General features: G+C 45.2%; 2 protein-coding genes across 2 annotated transcripts in view; both read right to left on the bottom strand.

Annotated features, from left to right (window-relative positions):
- LOC118510292 (tRNA dimethylallyltransferase) overlaps positions 1-22,593 on the bottom strand; it is a 56,607-nt gene that overhangs the window by 19,045 nt on the left and 14,969 nt on the right. The window lies entirely within an intron of this gene.
- LOC118510325 (general odorant-binding protein 45-like) lies at positions 518-7,901 on the bottom strand. Its single transcript, XM_036051975.1, has one exon. It carries the CDS (start codon positions 1,491-1,493, stop codon positions 612-614), a length of 882 nt encoding a protein of 293 aa, XP_035907868.1. The 5' UTR covers positions 1,494-7,901; the 3' UTR covers positions 518-611.

The raw sequence follows: 22,593 nt of genomic DNA, 5'->3' as shown, positions 1-22,593 counted from the left end.
TGACTTTAGTCTCCAGAAAGGTTAAATTTTAGGTAAAAGGCGAGTTCACTTATATGCGCTTACCAGAGTTTAAATATCAGGACTCTCTCATACTCATCTCATAGATGCAGAAAAAAGCATCTATAGTATACATTGGTCGTTAGTCTTCCTCAACTGTCGAAGCGTCAGGTGGTTCAGAACGTATTGGAGCTCCATTAAAGTTTGAGGATTCGGCAGCCAATTGATTGATTTTTATAAATCTTCATATCACAGTTATCCTAATCCTTGTAGATATTGCGATCTTCGAATATTGATTATCCGGAAATCATGTTGTGCTTTTGGTAAGATCAGCTGCGCGTTGTGTATTATGAATTGTAAGACCCACACGAAACATTGACTGGAGAGGTCTACCTACGAAAATCGATGCGTTTCAAATCCCGTCCGAATCGTCTCCCGTCAGAAAAGGGCAGGCCAAGACCGCGCCAGGTTGTAAAACCAAAGAAAAAACTATATGTACTATACAATAGCAGTGATTAAGTTTGAATCATTTTAATTTATTGCTTCATGTGTTTACACCTGCGAAAATTGCGATTGCTCAGGAAATGTCCAATAGTTGGTTGCTCTCAACGTCCCTAACATTTGTGGAGCGAGCAGGATCTGCCCTTGGTACAGTAGCACACGGGCTGTCCCAGAAGGTCCTTGGCAGCGTCGACGAACACGGTGTGAACCAGGTACTCGAGACCCTGGGACTCACCGAAGCAAGCCTGGAACGTGTCATAAGCCTGCTGGCAGGTGGTCTTCTTGCAGGCCAGCTTCTTCTGGTTCTGCAGACAGGCGACGGTCTTGGCATTGTTCGGGTTGAATACATCCTCGTTGTACTGGTAGTACAGACGCTCCAGGTTTGCACCATCCTCCTCGGTGTACAGTCCAGTGCGGACCACAAAAGCGTAGAAGAAGCACAGGCATTCTTCGCCGTCCGGTGGGCAACCACCAGCCAGGTTCTGCAGTGTATGCTGAGACAAAGCCAACATTCCGCTCAAATCCTTCACGACCTGCTTATCCTCCAGGTAGGTGTTGACCACAAACTGCGGGCACTCGCTCAGCGCACCGTAGTGCTGGTAGTAGCACTGGAACGCCTTGTACACCTGCGTGCAGAGGTCATCGTCGCAAGTGTACAGTTGCTCGGCCAGACAAGCGTCCGTGCGCTCGACGTTGTGGTAATCATCCGGGTACGGCACGAAATGTCCCGCGATCATGTGCTTCTGCAGACCGGTAGTGTGGTTCCAGAATCGCAGGTTGAAGGCGACGCAACGCAGCAAACAACGGACCTCCTCCACATCGGGGTAGCCTTCCTTCACGTACCGGAGCAGATCATCATCGTGCACACCTTGATACAGGGCACACTCAGCCTGAGCCTGGTTGAAGCTCTTCTCCACGACGTAGTGCTGCAGACGGGCAGACACCGAGATGGCTCCTACCGCCAGCACAAGAACCGAAAGGGCAAACGAATTCATTGTTGCTCTAGCTAGTTGCTGTACACAATTCAACTGGAACTGTATGCCTTTCTCACTGACGGCAACACCTTTATATACCACACCAAGGTACAGATGATCCCTGGACAGAAGTATTATGCGTGCTCTTTGGGCGAATTGCCATGTTCCTTAATCGTAACAACGCACCGCGATTACATAGAGATGGTAGAAAAAACCATATACACACGCCGAAAGCGAAATCAACACGTCTGGGTCCACATTTCACCCGATGTCAAGAGTACGTGACAGTGTACGGTTGGTGACACTGACAGTTGTTTGTAGCCAACGTTTTGTACTTGGATGTTAAATTTCTGTCTTACCAGTACAGTTTCTTTCTAACAGTTACCCCGAGCAGATGTTGAAGGTTGGAGCAGTTGTAGATCGTTTTGTGTGACATAATTGGAGTTGTTTGAAGTTTGTGAATATGTTTGAGATACGTTAATTTCCATATTATTTGAACCATTTTCACATTTGAAACAAATTGTAGGCATAAGAACGTTGGTGCCTGATTTTGGAAGATAAGTCAGAGTGTTCTAGCTAAGGATTATACTGAAGTTCACCGTAACCTTTTGAATTTGTTGGGTAGTGTTAACATCTGCTGCAGTAAAAAGGTCTTTCTAAGTCGAGCTACTAAGTCAAGCCCATCAGTGCATGGCCTGTTAGTTTCTGCTACCGGAGGACATCTCAGATGAGATTCGTCCATTATCTCCAGTGAATCAGATTGATCTCTAAGGCTCAGAGTACAGCAGATGAGCGCCGAACCAAGCTCGTCTAGAACTATTGTGGCTTTAGATAGATCGAAATCACAAATAGCTACTTGGACATCTTCAGGCTACAATAAAAGCCACAAACCTCAGCTACATTGAGCTACAAAGTAAGGCTCAATAAGCTTATTAGTTCCGGATTCTGCAGGACCTCTCAGATGAGATTATTCCATTACCTCCAGTCTACCGAACTGGATTCTAATGTCCAGCGCAAAACAGATGAGCTGGTAATGATTTAATTTCGGCTTTTCCAAATTAGTCTAGAACTATTGTGGCTTTGAATAGATCGAAATCACCGATAGCTAAATGGACATCCTTAACTTACAATAAAAGCAACACCAACTAAACAACCATTTGCTACGATTCATTGCTCCCTCGCCATTGTATCGTGCAATTGTGTGCCGACTGCACCTCAATTACGTAACCAGTCCAGGAGAGCCTTTCAATTGCTCACAACACGACTGTGTTATCTAAATACCTAGGTTCCACGACCCCACGTCCGTTAACCACCCACCCTTCCTTCCCCATAGGCCGGTGTTTGACCCGATGCCTATGTCGTTCCGTATCTTGCGTACGGTTGACGACGATAAGATAAGCTACTGATAACAGCTTCTCTTTTTCTCTTTCCCTGTTTCCCGGGAGAACATAATTTATGGAGGGCAAAACGAGAAGACCTGTTCAGAAGGAAGCGCGATTCCCGGGATGCGTACTGACGACGACTTCAGTTGTTGTCGATGTTATCTAAATAGGTTATCACAATCGACTCTTGCCGTGTGCGTGCGTGCGTGTGTGTGTGTGTGTGTGTGTGTATGTAATCGCTTCACGGTTCCCGGGTGTACGTGTCGCCTTACCCGCCGGGGCACCTTTCACCAGGTGAACTTCCGTCACTGTGCCCTGCATTGTGTGCGTGTTGATGTCCGTTTAAGCAAAAAAAAACCGGTACCGAGCAAGGCACGATCAATTGCGGAAGCAGTAAAGATGTGATAGTTTTTCTTCCATGTCCATGGCGAGAAATTAATCAAACTGATTGGTTACGGGCAGTCCACCCATCGGCTCGAAGGTATACGTCAGCAAACGGTACTTCAAATCATCTCGGTACGAAAACTGCTATAAAAATTACTGGCTTTTGCTCGGTAGAAATGAACTGGCAGAAGATGAGGCAGAAAACACTGCAGAGATGGACCCACGAAATATGGAAATTAATTTTCGTATTGGGGTCTCGCGCTCTCTGTCTCTACAGTTTCCCGACGCGCATCAGTGATTTCTTTCCCCTCGTCGATCGGTATTTTGCCAATCGGTAAGAGGTACTAAACGCTTCTTTAGCTGCTGCTGCTGAGAAAGGGCGAATAAAAAAGGTCTGTCTCGTAACGCTTTCGTAACGCTTCGCTGTACTAAAATTGGTTGCCAACTGTGGGCCAATATGGGTGGCGAAAATCCTACCCCAGACATTTGGGCCGACTCTGCTGGCTGGTGTGCGAAGTGTGCTCACTACATGCGGTGTGTCCTTGGTATTAATGGTGACGATTACCGATTTGGGAAAGGGTGTCATCCATTAACTCACGAACTCTTCTATTTGACACTGGAAGGTAATGCAGAGGTCCTCGATATTACTCGCAGTCTAGCGCCTTCGTCTATCTGTTCAATATCTCTGATATTGCATATTGTATGACGTCTTCACTCCGTCTTAACTTGGGGCTGCTACACCTCCTCTATCCATGGATAAGTCTTCTGGTGCCAGTCTCGCAACTTGACTAGGAGCCTGATGAGTCTTATCATGGTGTGAAATCAAGAATCATTCTAAGCGTCTTCCTCTTGCTGGCGGATAAGAAGAATTCGTCAGTTTTAACTGAGTCCGTATCTCAGAGACGTATGTGAGTACTAAGACTACGACTATATTCTTTAGATCCCAGCTTCGACATATCTCAACATCAAAATGTTCAATCCTCGACAAAATGAGGTCCGGATCGTTGGTCCTCGCTGTTTTTATTTTTGACTTGCTGAGGCCTCACACATGGATAAAACGATACTCAAGTTCTGCTCATACAGACAAACTCTGTTTGGATCAATCTTGGTAGCGGTCCTGACATGCCAACGCTTCTACCACATAACCAAGAAACTCAACTCTTGCAGTAACACTTTGCCCTATCTAAATCACGCTTACTTAACTGACAAGTACAAAGTCATAGGAAACAAAACACAAACCCCCCGGGAGCAAAATCAAAACCCCTCCACAGAAACCGTTAAGGACGCATCGGATGATAATAGTACCGTAGGTATGCGTGTAAATTGCTAAAAGCAAACTAAACGATTCGCGATTCCAACCAGTCTGAAAGTCTTTGCATACAGACTAAGGGGCACAAGGTAAGACAACAGGAACGAGGGGGGACGCGAACGGGAAGGGTGCTCACGCCAGACGACGGCTTTCGAAAAAGCTTTCGCGCAGTCAATAATTAATCCAAAGCGCGGAACAAACGCACCTATAGTAGATCAAATGCTGATCGGTCGTTCGATACGGAATTTCCAACACCGGTCGAACGGGTGGAAATTATGTTGCGAACATAGCCGACCTTTCGCCGTGCATGCGTGTGTGGCTGTGTGGCTAGATGTATGCCCCACCTTTTTGTTGCATATGTTTCCTTGGAACAGATGAGCCTATTCAGGCGGTTGGAGAGAAAAAAAAATTATACTAACATCCCAAAAGAAAAAAGAGGTTTAAGAGTAAGTTGCTCAGTAGTAAGTTGTAGTAAGACATGTTCCAATGATTTGTAGTATCTTTGATGAAGCTTGATTATTTAGAATAATTTGAACTTACAATATCTGAATATATCAAACTTGATAAAAACTGCCCAATTGCTCTGACATCTTTCAAGTAACAGCAAACAATGAAAATCCTCCGAATATCCGAACCTCGTCCAAACTCTCGTGAGCACCCAACCAAGTGCCTTGCTGATCTCGCCGATGCGTGCGGCATTATACCGCTATTTCGCGACCCTTGCAGACTATAGGAGAGACAAGCCTCCAGCAGTCTCGACTATCGCCGCCCGCACCAACCACATCTCCCTCACCACTCAATCTTCCGCACCCTCGACCCACCTCAACCTTTATCTTGTTCCCACCAGCTCTCATAGGTTCCACCGGAGAAGCGAACGGTGAGCCAACGAAAAAAAGCGACGCACACACCTCAGCTTGGGCAATCCACCGTTTTTTTTTTTCGTCTAGACATTATTGCATCGCTATTGAAAATAATTAGAAAAGCAACCTCCAAACGGGAATGGCCGTGCGTCTGTGCGCTGTGTGGTCTCTCCGCTAGCGTTGGTGTGAAGGATGTGCATGAAGCTTAGCGTCCGCCAAATAGAAAACCGGATACGCACATTTTACACACTCTTAGTGCGAAATAGAAGGCGAATAGTGCGTGTGCCTACCGATTATGAAGGGAATGACAGAGAGGGTGGCCAAAAAATTGGTGAGTCACTTACGAACTCACGCACGCACGATCGGTACGGTGACCTTAACGTATACGACTCTTGCTCTCTCGCTCTGCCCTCCGCGTGACGCCATCTTTCTGTCGCTGTGTTGCGTTTTGTCGCTACTTGCGAGAGGCAGATTTCGGTATATTTCTTCTTCTGCCTTTTGCCTGCTACATATATTATAGCCCCTGGTGCGAACGCGCTTAGCAACAAGTGGTGTTCGGCGCAGTCGCGCTAGAGGCTCCAGTCCCACAGTGAGGGTTGCCAAAAAAGCGCACACACGCACACACACACTCCACAGAGATATAATAACGACCAAAAACCGCTTCTTTCGCGACCGCAAAAAAAAATTCAAGATGTCCGATACGTGGGGGAGGGGGAGGAAAACTTCGAAGGGGGACTTTGGAGGAGAAGGTCTGCGTAGAGTAGCACACGGGTGGCACACGGGTTGACCCTCATTCAAGACACGTTTCGTCTGGTGGGCTTCCGCTGCGCCAGGCCCAAAACCAAACCAGACAGACCCAAAACAATGCTACAAAAGGTACATAAAGGGTAGGCAAAGGCTAGTGGAGTCGCAAAAGCCCTGGACCCCAAAATGATGCTCTCCAATATACCGTCGTCTAGCGGCACTATTGCGTAAAGCGCCAGTCTCTGTGTTCACGCTCGCGGGGTTTTCACTTTTTTCCTTTGTGTTGTTACGTTTTTCTGCTGTTGTTTTTGGAGAACTTTAAATCACCGCACACGCATGTACGCACGCATTAGACTGCTTGAAGATGAGCTGTAGGCAAGCAAACAAAAAAAGGTTAGCGCTTTGAACATAAAATTTCGCAAAACCAACTATCGCATCCAGGTGCCTAACAAAAGGGCGATATTGCATCATCCTCTCCGGGCGGCGATCCACAGATAGTGTGCTTAGCGTTCGGGCTACGTACACTACACGTACGTCGATCGGTTCTAGTCTCGTGAGCGAAACTTTTCTCAGTAGAAAATCGGACCTTACTTTTTATGCGTGACTATACTTTTCAATCTTTGATATTATGTGATTTAGACTGACAAGCTTGTATGAAACACCTCCAGAATTTCTACCAAGGCCTTGTTGTCTGCCTTTGTTTGTGTGCTTCATTAAAGGTTAACTGTACTATACTTATAGCGTTGGATTGGAGTGCCTTTGTAATAGAGAGAGAGGCGATCATTTCTAATGTCAGCAACAACCCGAACTCTTCAGCATTTTCAAGGTTTTCAAGAATCCGGAGCACAACCACATTAGCTCGATGTTGCTTCAGTATAATGCTGGTTCGGAAATGACAAACGTATGGAAAAATGAGTATAGAGCTCTCCATAGTATTTTTTTGTAATGCACAAAAAATAATCTCCCTAGGGTTGACCGTATTTCTGAATGTCCAGTCATAAATAACGAAGTCAGTTTTTTGATAAAAACTATGCTCACTGGCATCAGCAATTTAGAAGTTTTTGTTTTTTTTTTGTGTGTGGTGCATATACATATACCATAAACAAATAAATAAAACATTTTCCATTCATCCAGTGCCAGCAAAAAAAAGCATTGATGAACAAAAAATATTCACTCTACATAGAAACCTCTGTCCAAGGCAAACATGCACTATGTTTACAACAGTGTGTAATTAAGTTTATTTTATTTTTGCTGATTCGATCGATACCGAAACGGTTGAATCGGCGGTGATGGGGAAGTGTTATTTTCGGTCGGAACAATTATGACAGAGAATTATAGACTGCTTTAGTTTAGTCAGCTGATTGCTGGTAGCCAAGTGGTGTTCGGTTTCCATTCAGTTTTTTTTGTGTTTAATTCATGCATTAAGGCACAGTGGTTGCCATTGAACTAAATCCATCGTATGCATTGCGCTATGTTTTTAGAAAAGCTTTTACTGTTATTGAATTCGATGGAGATGTTAGAAATCTGGAAGTGAATAAAACGCTTCGTATTTATTAAACTGTAAACAGTACAGTGAGGGTCAAAACTATAAGACAACCATACAATCCAATACAATACAATACCAAATATAGCGGAAGAAATCAGTAACAATTTGATTTTCTGATGTATATTTTCTTCTTTTTCTTCCTTGGCACTTCAACCTCGAGGTGTCTCGGCCTGCCATTTCTGGCTTTCTGTGACTTAATTTTACCCGTAGTAAAGTAGACAGCCTTACGTACGGGGAGGTGGTTTGAATGGAATTTGAACCCCGGCCCTGCCGTGTGAAGACCGGTGCCGCTGTCGCCTCGGCCACCGGACCGCCCCAATATATAAAACATATGCATATTTTAGGTATGTTTAAATACTGTAGAGTCCAAGCATTAAAAATAATATAGGAAAAAACTCTTTAAATAAGAAACTAAAACTCGAAATTAACAGTCTCAAGATGTGAAGAGGAGATCCCCTAAACGTTAAAGCCACATTATTTTTGAATCTTGTCAAACGATTTTATTATATTTTGACTATTTTTTTTCATTCATGAAGGACGGCCGCATTGCTTTTATGCTTTGATTATATTATCTAAAAGTCAAAAAATTAACAATAAACAATTTCTATATTGCTCTCTAGAACGAAGCTTCACCAAAATCTAAAAATCAATTCGATGCATATCCGTAGCCATAACCTCACTTATACGTGTTTTCAAAGATTGGTTGGACTAGTTCCAATGTGCATCACTGTTAGTGACGCTAATTTTTTTAAAACATTAATGAATTCGGGTTTCACTAGTGAAAGTTAGTTTACCCTAGCTGTCTTCCTACGAGAGGGACAGACCGGATAGGTTTTGATAGCAATCGCGTTTAGGTTAAGCAGCTGGTACCGCTAGCAAGTATGCCACGGCGAGATTCGCAGAATACTTTGATTCTGTTTGCGACCGACCGACAACAACTTTGTTTTAACAAGCTTTTCTTAGCGATTCTTCGAATTCGTCATGCGAGAAACGTCTAGATGAAATGTTTGTTGTGCTGAATAAAATTAAATAAGAAAAATATGCTTCATTGGCTTTGATACCCCTATTATCATATCTTCTTCCTTGGCACTACAACCTCCAGTGGTCTCGGCCTGCCATTTCTAGCTTTCTGGGACTTAATTTTACCGTATTAAAGTAGTACGTACGGGGAAGCCCCAGCCCTACGTACGGGGAAGCGGTCCGGATGGGATTTGAACCCCGGTCCTGTCGTGTGAAGGCCACCGGACCGCCCCATATCATATCAATTTCAATTAAAACACATCCAGAAATAAGACATAAATGGGGATTGAATAAATAGCACCTATAAAACGAAAAGATTATTAAGTTAAGTTACATTAATAGATGGCCTTACTGTTATGACCACCGCTGTTCATTTAGCAATTATTCATGTACCATTCAGCAGAGCACAAAGTTTTGAATTATAATATTAACAAAAGGCTAAACAGCAGTACAAAGCTCCCCAAATCGTAACAATAGTACACAAGCAACACCTTCTCATCAGGTTCCCTTTTGGGTAACTCCTTCGTTACAACTTTGACATACATAGCAGCCATGTTGCCCCACCATGTCGAGGCGGGGAATTTTGTTCAATGAATTTCGTCGCCAACACTGGTTGGCCGGCCGACCAGCCTTGTACTAACAGCTGAGACGCTAAACTTCATTGATACATGCGGCTGCTATTTATCGCTGTTGACAATCATGGTGGTGCCCTATTAGACGCAACAAAAAAATCAGTCAGCCTACGATATCCGGTCGACGATACAAGCGCGGTGTATTAAGTGGATGCGGCCGAAGAGATTAAAACGCACAATGCAAACAGGGGTTACGAAGAATTGGCGCGATACGCTATGTAAATGATTTATTGACGACCAAAAATAAAAAAGGAACAGCTCAATGGCAGCTCAATGGATGATGTGGACACATTACAATACGTGGCCGGCAGGAATAAAAAAAAAAAGCATCTGCAAAAGATTAATCAGCAAAGTTCGCGCAGTTCGTGCCCAGTTTTAGGAGAAGTAATTTAAGGGCGTTAAAACAGAACCAGGCGGCAGTGGCATCATCAACCACAACTGCTGAGCAAACACATCTGCCACGCATCAGTGCTGGACATATATGTGTGTAGACAAAAAAAAAACCCAAATTGCTCACCAACTCATTAAACAACCAGAAACAAATTAGCTCCTCTTCATTATGAACCTCCACGCCGGCTCTCTGGCTACTCCGCTGCGGACTGCTTTTTTACAGCTGCATTTCGTGACACTGGCCTTTAACCCAGTGCGTGCCGTGTTGTTAGGGATCTGCTGAACTCCGATCGTCAGTCGGTTGTGCCGTTCTGCCGAAAAGTCCACACACTTGCGGCTTGCCAACCACTTAATCACTCTCTCCAGCCGCATATATATTTTTTTTTTGTTGAGACCATGTCACCAGACAGCCGTCCCCATGACATCTGGCAATCGTCATCAAGCGTCCAGACCCCGCCACATATCTGGCATCTGAGTGTAGGGGGTACCACAAACCAGACGCATATTTCGTTTTGCACTGTGACCCCATTTTGTGAAGTCTCGCTCACGTGCTCTTCGTCTCTCCTCGAACTTGACTTTCAGACAAATTTTTGACATTGATGACGCCCAGTGAATGAGTTCTCGTTGTCTTGCGGTACTGGGGAGATTAAGCATTTGTATCACAAAGTAGTAGCTGAGCTCACAGCAAATATCTTAGCTAGCAGACTGTAGGAACTCCTGCAAGCGGCGACATGGTACAGGAAGTGATGACCGCCCATCAGGAACCGGAAGAAGCGTTTCCCAACCCGGCATCAGCCGGCAGACATTAAGCATCGTTTTCAATTAAGGCAAGCCGAGAATAGGAGCTTCCATAATACACCGGATCTTAACTTGTTGGTGCTTGTTTCGCGAACTTCTTGCCTCCCCCTGCTTCGTCGATGGCGATTGTCAAAATTGACAAATCGAGAATGTCCGGAGAGGTACCCAAGGCAGAGTCTTGGGCAGAAGAAGAAAAAGAATTTGATGTCTCTCCCACTACTAGCTGCTACTACTAGAGTTGCTTTAGGGCTTTTCAATTCTTTGGAGACGACTACTCCCCAAGAAGTTGAGGACACTCCGCAACTTCACACTGCCCCTCAAACGCGGCTGGATGACGGCGGCGCTGACATCTAACACACCAACGGGGTGCTGTTTTGGCGGGGACGCAGGGAGCCGTTAGCGCGTAGATCGGTGTCAACAACCTGACCTTGAGAGCGTGTGCGGCGGAATGTGTGTGCACACGCGTGCGTGCGTGTTTGTGTGTGTGTGATCCACGGCTGGCGGTAGTGGTCTCGAAGCAGGAAGAGGTGCAAAATAACGAGCCGATTCGAATGAAACCAATTTCGGCCAGAGAGGAAGAAGTGCTGCCGAAAAAAAAGGTGGCGGATTAGTAGGGGTGAGGAGTCGCACATGGCGGTGAAGCGTTTTGAGCTGTGTGAGCAGAAAACTCGCGCCCCCGTGTAAAGGTGGTGGCGCCTGAGGAGGATGGTCCGAGGGCGGGGGTTGGGCAAGGGGATTATTATGATAGGGTGAGAACGCTGGCGGTGGCGGTGACGGCGGCAAGCGTGAATGAGTGAGCGAAGGCGCGCATGATTACGAATGCGTTTAACAGTCCGCACTGTACGTGCTAAACGCGCGGCGATCACACTGATGCGTGCGTTGGATGCGTGCGAGGATGGTGGCGGGCGAGGGTTTGTCCCGGCCAGCGTGAATACCAATCTACACTGTACACGTGCCAAACATTGGTAGCGTCCGTCGCTCGCTCGCTTCCAATCTCCGGGAGCGAGTCCTCCACCTCAGCAAACCCTCAGAGGATTGGCCCATTTAGAGAGACTCGAGAGCGCTACGGAAAAGGGCACAGGAAGTCCATAAGGTCGCACTGTGAAACCGGCGAGTATCAATGATTCCCGAACGCCACTCGCCACTGTTACGCCGCGAGGTTGCTGACGGCGGCTTCTGCTTCAAACATTCTGGCCGTCGCTCCAGCTGTGCACCTGCAAAATCTTCACGCGCGTACGTTGTGCGTTCAAGGTCTTCGGCGCTGTTCCTACCGGTCCTAGGTCGCTAGTTCTCCTAATCAGTTCAGGGTTTTTTGAGGAGTACTGAGGAGTGTTAGGCGAGTGTGTTCGGAGGAGGCCAAAATGCAAATCAAAATAGTTGAAATTCCTTCCCGGTACCGGTCTTTCTTTCGCCTTACACGCGCAAAGATTGCCCAAACGAGAACTAACGACAGGCGAGAGATTGGACGTGCCTGGCCGGGCCGGTCTGTGGTGCGGGTTATATCTATGAAAATGAGGCATTTGTGTGACATTAGCCCGTCTAGCGCTGATAAACCGAGCACGCTGGCGAGCTATTTTTGCTTCCTTGTTGGGCAGCAGTTTGGAACCTTTTTGTTCGGAACACACCTGCCACTACCTATCAGCTGAGTAGCACCGAATAGCTCAACCGATGCGATTAGATTTACGGCACCGGGGAATTCCACGCCCCGGGGTGCTGTGGACTAATAGATATGTCACGTCGTGAGCAAGAAATTCTGGAGCTTAGCTGGAGCTAGAATTGGGACCTGGAACTCCTTGCAATGGTGAAACCGAACAACTCTGTCCACAGAGCTGCTGATGACATCCGCAATTATCGGCCAGTGATTGGTGGCCATCGGGAACATCATCGCTACGGCAACGCTGATAACTGACCAGGCTCTTGTTCTCGTAAGTTATCGCCAAAAGTGGCAGGTTATCGCCATTACACAGCGCTATCAACCCTACTTCCACCCTGACCTTCGGCAGCATTGGATGACATCTTGCGCCTTTTGAATGCCGAAATCGAAATAGACAACGCCAAAAACAAAAAAGCCCACAACATCATTTCGGCGCCAGAAACAGCTGAAGTGACAGCTGTGTGATTCCAGAACGAGGATCGCGCGATAAGCGGTTCGAACCGCCTGAATCCTCCGTAACTTCCGGGCACATTCAGCCAAAAAATTGCGTCTCCACTTATTTACGTACACACCCTCGCACGCCTTCCTCCAATGTATCTCTCTCGCTCTCTCGATTAGTCTCCCACAAGTCGCCGAAGAAACATGCCGCGTGTAGAAGAGGAAGCAAAACAAAAACTCTATTTGACTGCGTAATAGCGCTAGAGCTCGTGGCAGAGCGTCATGTGGCCCTACGCATGACCCTGTAGACCCGCGCGCGGCTGTGATACTCAAACAGACCCCGAAAGCCGAAGGACAACGTGGTGCGAAAGGTTAACATTGACACGTGTAAAGCCGGCCGCAACTCTCGTTAAGTGTTGCCTGCTTAATGGTGGCCGCTTTGGGGAATCTCAACCCGACAGATTTCGTGAGAAATTGGCAAATCCCAACACAGGCCCATCGCCCTCGGGAAAGCCAAGAGTCTCGCCTGGCAGGGTATTTTGGACGGTTTTATCGCTCTTCAAGGAAGCCAGACGGACCTTCGGCGAACTAGGATCAAACTAGTCTGCGGTGGTCTACTGTATATCAAAACACCATCAGAGGGGCAAAGAAGCAACGCACTACTCTCCACTCGACCAAAACCAGACAAGCCTGTCGTAAATGCGTCGCCCGGTTTCCTTGTTCCTTTTTTTTGTCTTTTGTCGGTTAGGTTTTATCTTCCGCGGATCCGTTGTTGCGAATTCAGTGCCAAACCATAAATAATGCTCGGTTTCATCTCCGTCTCGCTCCGAGTATCTTGCACTACAATTTCGGCATGCATACCTTTCGCTTCGCTAACCGCTCGTTAACACATGCCACAGGACCCCGCCTGGGTATACCTGCAGTTGTGTCCACCCTTTGCTGAGACACGACGCGAAGGCGCTATTTCGTCGCGATCTTGATCGGACCTCACTGGGTCCCACCGTTCCATCGGGAGATCCTTTTACGGATCCATGATGAATGTTTGGGGCAAGTATTTGCCGCCGCAATGCCGACATTCTGAGCAACCTATCCTGCTCGCTCAAAAGAAGAAAAAAAAAACGATAACGATTAATTTACCTCAGACATCCAATTTTGTGCCCATTTTTTTTCTTGAACGATTCCTGAGGAGGTAAAGGAGGTATATCAAGCGCGAAGTTATCAAGATAGCATCACCCATCAGAGAGACGGCAGGAGGGTCCTTTGCACCAAGAGGCAATAAATTTTGTGTACCCCAGCTAACGGTTAGGGGGTATAACGATTTTATATCCTGAAATTGTGACTTGTCGCGAAAATGACTGAATCTCGCGAATAGCCTGATACCTGATCCATTTTGTTGAACCTTACCAGTGGACCCAAAACAGTGGATAAAGAGCTAACTAAGACGGCTGTTTTAATATCACTCCACGCATCCAACACCTTACCTGGTACGATTTCTGGACTAAACCTGGTAAAGAGAGAGAGAGCGAGAGCTGCGCAAAGTCACATACCCGATTCCACTAACCATTCGTCATCAAGTCTCTGGTCTATGCCGACGATCCCAACCCTTTCGCTCCTTTACTTCTGCTTTTTCTTCTACTCCGTCTATACCCAATATTAGACTGACCCATATCTAGGCGGACACCGCTTAGCCTTTAACGGTTACGGATATAGTTTCCTAATTGTTATTTTTGTGTTCTTCCCCAAAAAAAAAGCCCCCAGACACGTCAGCAAACCGCTGACGCTGAACAACAAACCATTGTTGATGGCCGGCGAGATAGACGAGATTGCGTTTGTCTATTGCGTCGTGGCGGCACACTTTAGCAAGGATACGAGAGCGTCGTGTGGGCAATGTTTTGTGCGAAGACGACGCAACCAACAAAAACACACACACAGACCCTCGCGATATCTCCGCGACCGACATCCTTCGCACTGGTTTAAAATATCCCCAAATATTTTTTGTTGGTACCTGGTCGCCTGTCTACTGCACCTCTTCTAGGGGCGGGATCTGGCGCGCACGGTTAGCAATACCCTCGCGTAAAAGGAAACATCGCCGACCGACTTCAATCATACGTTTCATCTAAGTTGATGGTCAGTTCACGAGAGGGTTTACGTTTTTTTATTGCTTTGCTGGTACATACGCCTGATTACATTTAGACCTTCTTTCCGTTTTGTTGTGTTGCGCTACTTCTTTTAAACACTCGCCTCTAAAGTTTTCGTTTTGGACTTCTTGTTCGCAGTTTTGTATTATCGAGCTGTCTGGCTCTATAGCAGATCCCAGCTTAAAAGTTCGCGTCTGGGCACGACTGATTGGCAAACCAAGCCTTCCATTCCAGTGCGTCCACGGCTTGGAACCAACATTCTTATATTGCGATAAAAATCTAAGCCACACTTATACATGAGCCGCATGAACTCTGCATGAACATTGAAATTTTCAAAACCTTTGAATTGAAGTATCTCGGCGAACCTTCAACACCTTCAAGTAACTCTTGGAGAAAAAACTGATATTTTTACCAAGAGCTACTTGCAGCAATCTATACTTTTGTAGATCTCTTCCAAACTACCTTTGAAAACCTGCTAAATACCAAAATGAAAGTTAATTTAGCATATTCTGGGTCACTAAATCCTTGAACATTTGGGTCCTGCTTTGATGAAGTTATTAATATGGCTATAGGCACCTATTGTGCCTTGTTCGGACATAATGACAAAAAAAAAATCATATTGACTATAAAGTCCACTTAGACGTAAGATAGTGGTTTTACTGCCATTTTACAACTGTCCGTCTCCGTTTGATTTATACCAGTTAGCCTAAATCCCTCTCACACACACACAATTCGCACACCCAGAGAAACATATTAGACTAGTTTTTTGTCTCAAAATTCAGCGTCCCAAACTTTTATCGTAAAAGGATAACACCGGAGTGGTTCGGATCGGTCCGAACTACATTTTGGGTTCGATGACGCCGGTTTACACTTCAGAAAGGGGCAACTAATCTGCAACTCTATTTTCCCCGAGACTGAGACCCACTATCAAAAGGCGATCTTTAGCTTCCTTTTTTTTGGAAGGGGGGGGGGGGGGGTGAAGAAATAGGAAACGACCCGCCAACGAAATAAAAAACGGTCCCAGACGGACTTCCAGACATGCCGCTAGACGTCGTCGAAAAAGCCGCCGGTCAGTGGAGGCATCATTATGACTCGAAGGTTTGGAGTCCCAAAATTGGGTGGCGGGAACTTGATGATTAGCATTCTCTTGAAAGGTATTGGACTTTGGACGGTTTTTTTTATTGTCTCTCGCTCTCTCTCATTTTGGGGCAGTTTAATACCCAATTCCAGCCGGCTAGGATGGTTTGGGAGTCGTCTGCGACCCATGTTCCGAAACCTGCCGGCACAAGGTCCAGTTTTGTGCGGTGTAAGAGCGAGCCCCTACCCCCAAAAACCTTCAGGCCATGCTCAGATTTACCCATAGCACAAGGTGCCGTGTCTCGCTTGTTAAACGTTGGCCTAATGTCTTGGTTGCACTTTTCGGCAACGTTTTACCTGCGGCGATGTCTGCTGATAACCGTCGACGAAACATTGGGAAGGATCCTGTTGAATGCATGTATGCTGCATATGAGGTCTAGTTCGTTAATTACAACACGGTAGAGTTAATCGTAAATCAAACAAAGACCTTCCGTCGTGTCAAATGGAATGGACTTCAGGAAATTCTGTCTATAAAAAAAACGCTTAATCGCCATTCTAAAACTGACCATCGAAGCGAATGTGATGCATGTTTTGCCGATACAAATTGCATCATCTAATGTCCAAAACCTGAAACTCGTCTCCGGAGTCTGCATCTTCGGTCCAGTTTGGGACATCCATCTAAGGAGTTGAGTGTGATACAAACGTTGAACGAGCTGGTCACCAATCAGGAAAAGTTTGACTAAAATGGGTCTGAAGCGATGAACCACACTGGTCGCATCCGATACGTCTACAGTGTGCGGTATGACCGATTATGGATCATCAACACGACACGCTTAAATTATTTTTCCCACTGAACGGAAGCGAGCGAGAGTGGAACGCTGAGAAGGAAGTAGGAAACAGTTGACGTTTGCATAAAATGCTTCTCCCACACACACACACAACGAACCGCCTGAAAAGCAAAAGATGTTCAACACGAATCTTGGCGAAAGGAGGGTGTTTCGTGAGAGGACTTTGTCCCTTGTCTTTGACCCACTCGCCCACAATTGTCTCCCTTGTTCCGCGCGATGGCCCCATCCTACAATAAGATCGAAAATTCCTCAATTTGTGACCAAAAATACTAGCCCACCATTAGTCGCGCATTTACTTCTCTCGGACCCAGTGTCGTCTACAATCTGCAATTCCTCACGCTCACTTCCCACGCCGCAAGAAAATCCAAAAACCATTCAAGATTTAAAATAATCACACAAACTCCCTTCCCGCTCGCCCCCCCCCCCCCCCCCCACCCCTCTCGAACAGCTCGTTCGGACCGGCCAAGAACAAGATTTTGAAGAACAGAAATTGAAAAACCCTGCTCAACGGCCTGGGAGCTACTACAGCGTACCGGAATCGCCACCGACGACGACGACAACCGCCAGACAGTCGGAGGGGTGAATTAGTCCGGTCCCTCGCACCGTCTGCCCGTGTTCGCGCTCGTTCGCGCTTAGCTTTATCATGTGGCTATTGTTGGTTTTATTTATTTCATTGTCGCGGCAACCCAAAATAAAAAGAAGGTCAACGCCAACGTAGGAAACAAAAAACGCCGATTGCGCGTTCTGGGGTTTCGGGCGGGATGATTTATAAAATTAATTACATTCACACGCGAGCCAAAAACTAGTGAGGAGAATTTTCGCTTGGGGGGACGGGGTGTTTGAGGTGCAGGGTGACGGGACGAGAGGATGAAAGGGATAGTGGCTAGGGAAGTGACGCGATGTTACCGAGGGGCGCAAGTAAATGCGTAGAGCCGCCTTGACGACTTGCGATTAGTAAGTCAGACATGAGGGAGATTAGTGTGTCTCAACCCCAGAATTCCTCGATTCTAACGTATTCTACTCGTTTCTATATTTTGACACAGTTATTACGCTATTGGGAAAGTCTGGCGACAGTGGTGATAGTGGTGGGTGAGCTTTCACATGGTAGGGTCTGGACTGTCTGGACTGACTATCCATCTTCGGATGTATTACCTAGCCAAGGAAGCCAGCAATAGCTGACCAAGACCTCTCGAAGTTGCAGAATCAAAAAAGGGAGGTTGCAGATTACTGTATACTTTAACTCTAAAGAATATGAGTCACAAAACAAATATATTCAAAAGAAAGCTAGGATCTAAGATATTGGTATTACGCTATTGGGGAGGTCTGGTGACAAAAACGATAGTGGTGGGAGCATCTTCACATGGTAGGGCCGGGTATTGGATTTCGTCTGGACTGTCTGGATTGACTGTCTTGCTTCGGACATATTATTTCGTCAAGGAATACAGCATTATCTGGCCAAGACTTCTTGAAGTTGCACTATGTACTTTAGCTCTAAATAATATGGGTCACAAAATGAATAAACTCAAAACTGAGCCTGAATCTAGGATATTGGTATTACGCTATTCAGGAGGGCTAGGACAAGGGGCGATAGTGGGGAGAGATGCTTCACATGGGAGGACCGGGTATTGGATCTCGTCTGGATTAACTATCTTGCTTCGGACATATTATCAAGGTATCCAGCAATAACTGACCTAGACCTCTCGAAGTTGAAGAGTTTAAAGAGAAGAAAATTACGAGGTACTTCAACTCTTAAAAATATGAAAATGGTCAAAATCAGTCAAAAAATTAATAAACTCAAAACTGACCCACAGCCTGAGAGTCTAGGATATTGATCAAGGTTTCTAGGATTTGTTTATAGAGACTTTGAGTCATTTGACTTCACTCATCTCTAGGATATCTCTAGGTTCATTTCATATTCCAATTGGAGAACTCCATAAATGGTTATAAAGAAGGTTAGCAAAACTTCATTATATGTGCGTCGGATGACTGATACAACTATAACCAGGAAGAAGAAGAAACCAGACATAGTAAAACAGAAGAAGCACCAAGAGCAACCAATAGAATATACATAAACGCACACAAGGACGGCACCGACGAAAAAAAAGGGGGAATTAGGAAGCAATCGGAACATATCGGAAGCAAGTGTGAAAATTAATGCATCCACAGGATGCAAACCGACGACCGGCGACTGTTCCATCACATGTAATCATATGTTCCTATGTTCCTTGCAACCCCAGCAGGCAACGTCTCCCTATTGACCAGTGCGCGTTACGCGTATAGTTGAATGCGTAGATTTTATCTTTTAGAGCCGAAGTGTTAAACTCGACGGCACGATCTACGCATTAGATGCTAAATTTGAGCTGATGATGAATACGGCGAAGCAGGAGGAGAGAAGCAGCAAGAGCGCGAACGCCTCTGATCATTGCTACATCTCCTTTGCGGTCTTCCTATTTATCCTAAATTAGCTGCTTTACGCAATAGAGAGAGAGAAAGAGACAGAGAAAGAGGACGAGAGTATAACCCAGCTTACTGCGTATAGAGATCACGTACCTTCCGACAACAGTGACAACGCCAGGGCGAAAATACCGGTTTAAAATCTCTCTCCTGCTCTAATTCTTATTGTTCTCTAAAATATGCTACAAATACGACTAAACATTCTCTTGCTGGCTCTCTACGATTGCAAGAGGACTCGCCCCCCCCCCCTCCCCTTCCCATTACTGGATTACTTGACTTAGTGTACCTGTAGCTGGATAGGCAGTCTTCCTAGTAGATGCTACTGTTACATAAAAACACTAATGCACCGCTCTGTAACACACGATTTTAACAGGCTGAAATTTAAGTCTTTCACCGAAAAAAGGAAAGCTTGGTTTATAATGATATTTCAATATGACATGACCAGTACCGACAACCAAGCTACCAAATTGTAGGACAACTAGCAAAACGCAATATTTCTGGTTGTTGTTGTTTACCTGGGGAGCCAGAACCTTAAAGGCATCACATCGATGAATATGTATAAGGCGTTACACAAAATTCACCTGTCGTAAAGCCAGGGCTTTAGTAAATAAAACAAGCAAAACGTAACAATTGTACGTTTCTCTTTGCCTTTAATAAAAATAAATAGATAAAATTACTAAATGTAATTGCATTACACCTTAAAACTATGAATGAACTACTGCAACCCGCGTCCGAAAATAAATCGTTACAAACCGTTACAATCAAGCTATCAAATTAATTTCACGTGGTGCGATGAGGCTGTGTTTGTCAGTGTATTTGGTAGCCTTAATGAACTGATTAGTCATAATTTGACATATGTCAGAACATGCTATCAACACCGTACTTAAACCATACTTAAGTACATGATTTTTGCGTCAGGTACATTTCTAGCCACGTTATGAAATTTAAGTATCACTTAGGTATTACTATAATACTATCATTTGATACAATTGCTCCCACACATACACCCGTAAAGACGCTCGAATTCTACCACAAATTATGTGCGAATTGGTCGATGCATCTGACCGTAACGGTTGAAAATGAAATGAAAATAAAGCACAACTATAAAACCTCGAATCGACCAGTGTGACACCCACTAATTAATTGGTTCGTTTCTGTCTGTAGCTTCAGAACGCAGAAACCCTGAACAAGGTGAGTAAGAGCAAGAGATAGAGAGAGGCGTTGTAATAAAGCTGCTCCTCTCACTCGTACATCCGAACCATTCGCATGGGGAGACTCGCGAACCGAAAGAAGAGCGAAAAAAGCCGAATCTAATTAAACCGATTGCGTGATTTGGTTCGAGCGCGTGCACACACACTTCCGGGTTGTACTTGTGTTTTTTTTGTTCTGGTGGTATATATTTCCTTGTGAGCAATACAGATCGTAATACTGTGAGTGTGTGTGTGTTCGGACACAGTACAAGAAAGGAGACGATCGTGACCCCAACTGACACTGCCAGTCAAGTCAGTCAGGTGAAGAAAATTAAGATTTTTCCTTCTTACCATTCCGCTTGCCTGTCTTCCACACACACACACACACACACACTTTAATGAAGCAGGGTTGGAAAATGATGTGATCTTCTCTTCGGTTTTCCTCTCCACTAGGTGTTCTCGATGGTTTGGGTTCTGCTTGGATGGGCACCCCTCTTCTGATTCTTTTGCTCATATGTGTTTTTTTTGCTTTTGTTTTATGATGCCGAGCCGACCGTACCTTTGACAGCATCGCACCAGCAGCATCGAATGGCAAGGTGGGTTCCGGAACCAAGAACAAAAAAAGGGAGAGTGCACGCGCCAGCGAGCGGGGGCCTAGAGCGCTTACGCATACGGTCGGGTAGGCGTTCGCCATTTGATTTACGCACGAGCCGTTAAACGAGGTCAGTTACTGTTAAAAATAGTTCGCGGGTCGCAGGGACCAGGGTCCCTCTCCTCCCCAATACCCTGGGGCTGCCCAACGTGAAGTATGAGTACGGTGAAGCGTTACGCCGAGTGTTAGAGACGAGACTTCTTGAAGGAGTTGGCTGGGCGGTTGGTGAAGACAGGGGAAGACCACCGGCAAGCGCCAGCAAGCGGAAGTAGCAGTGCGACTTTTACGATTGAATCTAAGCAATTCGGATTTCGGCTATTGCTTGTAGGTGCATCGGTGATGACTGTGAATGAATATGACGCAATGTAACGATAGAGAATGAAGGCTTCAATAATCCTCACATGTAGCAGTTACTGATAACAATTGGAATTTCAAACTATACACACAACAATCCCCATAGATTACCGCTCTCCAGATTCTTGTACAATTCTCCAATAATCCTTAAACTCTAGCTTACTGGAGAAGAATCCGGACCTGCAGTCTATGTACTTTAATATACTCAGCAAGTATTATTCCAATAATCCTTGAACAATTCTCGAATAATCCTCAAACCCTAGCTTGATCTTATGTGTAGCAATAAGAGTTAACAATTCCAACTTCAATCTATACCCACAAGAATTCCGACAGATCCAAAGTCCTTTAAAAAGTGTACTTTAATGTACTCGGCAAGTCCTATCTTAAGTATATGCCGATCCTTGTGCAATTCTCGAATAATCCTCAAGCCCTAGTTTGATCTCATATGTAACAATTGCTATTATCAATTTGAACTTCAAATTATAGAAAAAAGAATCAACATAGATCCAGAAGTCCAGCTAATGTGCTCAGCAAGTGTGACTCCACCGATCCATGAACAATTCTCCAATAATCCATGAATATCAATCAAATTTAATAATTACTATTGAAACTATTAGAACTTCTAACTGTACATGCAAGAGTCTTGACAGATCCAGAATCAAGATGATTATCGAATAATCTTATAACTATAGTCTCATATGTAGCAATATTAGTTAGCAATTAGAACTTTAAATTATAAAAATAAGAATCCAGACAGATTTTTACAGTACCCAACATCTATTACTCCATCGATCCCTGCACAGAATTTTAATAATTCTTAAACATCAACTTGTTCCCACATTTAAAAAAGATTATTACCAATTAAAACTTCAAGAACTCACTCGGATCAAGCACCCAAAGTCAAGTCTTAGTGTGTTCCACCGATCCTTGGTGAGTCAGACGAGTGTATTCTTGAAATTGGAAAGTCTTGATGAACCGGATCGAGAAGGTTGCAGTAAATCACACACAAACACACAACATCACGAGGTACGTGCCCGAACTACCGTGCTAGAGCAGAGTTTTATGTTTCTGGAGTTCGTGGATGTTCCAACCCTCCCGGGGTACACTGCCATAAAAGCAGCCAGAACATTGAAAAACCCCAACCATTTCACGAATTCGTTTCCCGATGAACATCGATGAACGGCGGCGGCCTGCAGGCTTTATAAGATCGGCGTTTAATTATTTTCGACCGACTAACAAGCATATATTAAT

The sequence above is a fragment of the Anopheles stephensi genome, chromosome X (genome assembly GCF_013141755.1).
Source record: "Anopheles stephensi strain Indian chromosome X, UCI_ANSTEP_V1.0, whole genome shotgun sequence".
NCBI lineage: Eukaryota > Metazoa > Arthropoda > Insecta > Diptera > Culicidae > Anopheles > Anopheles stephensi.
The sequence above is the reverse complement of the archived record's forward strand: the minus strand, read 5'-3'. Positions and strand labels throughout refer to the sequence as shown.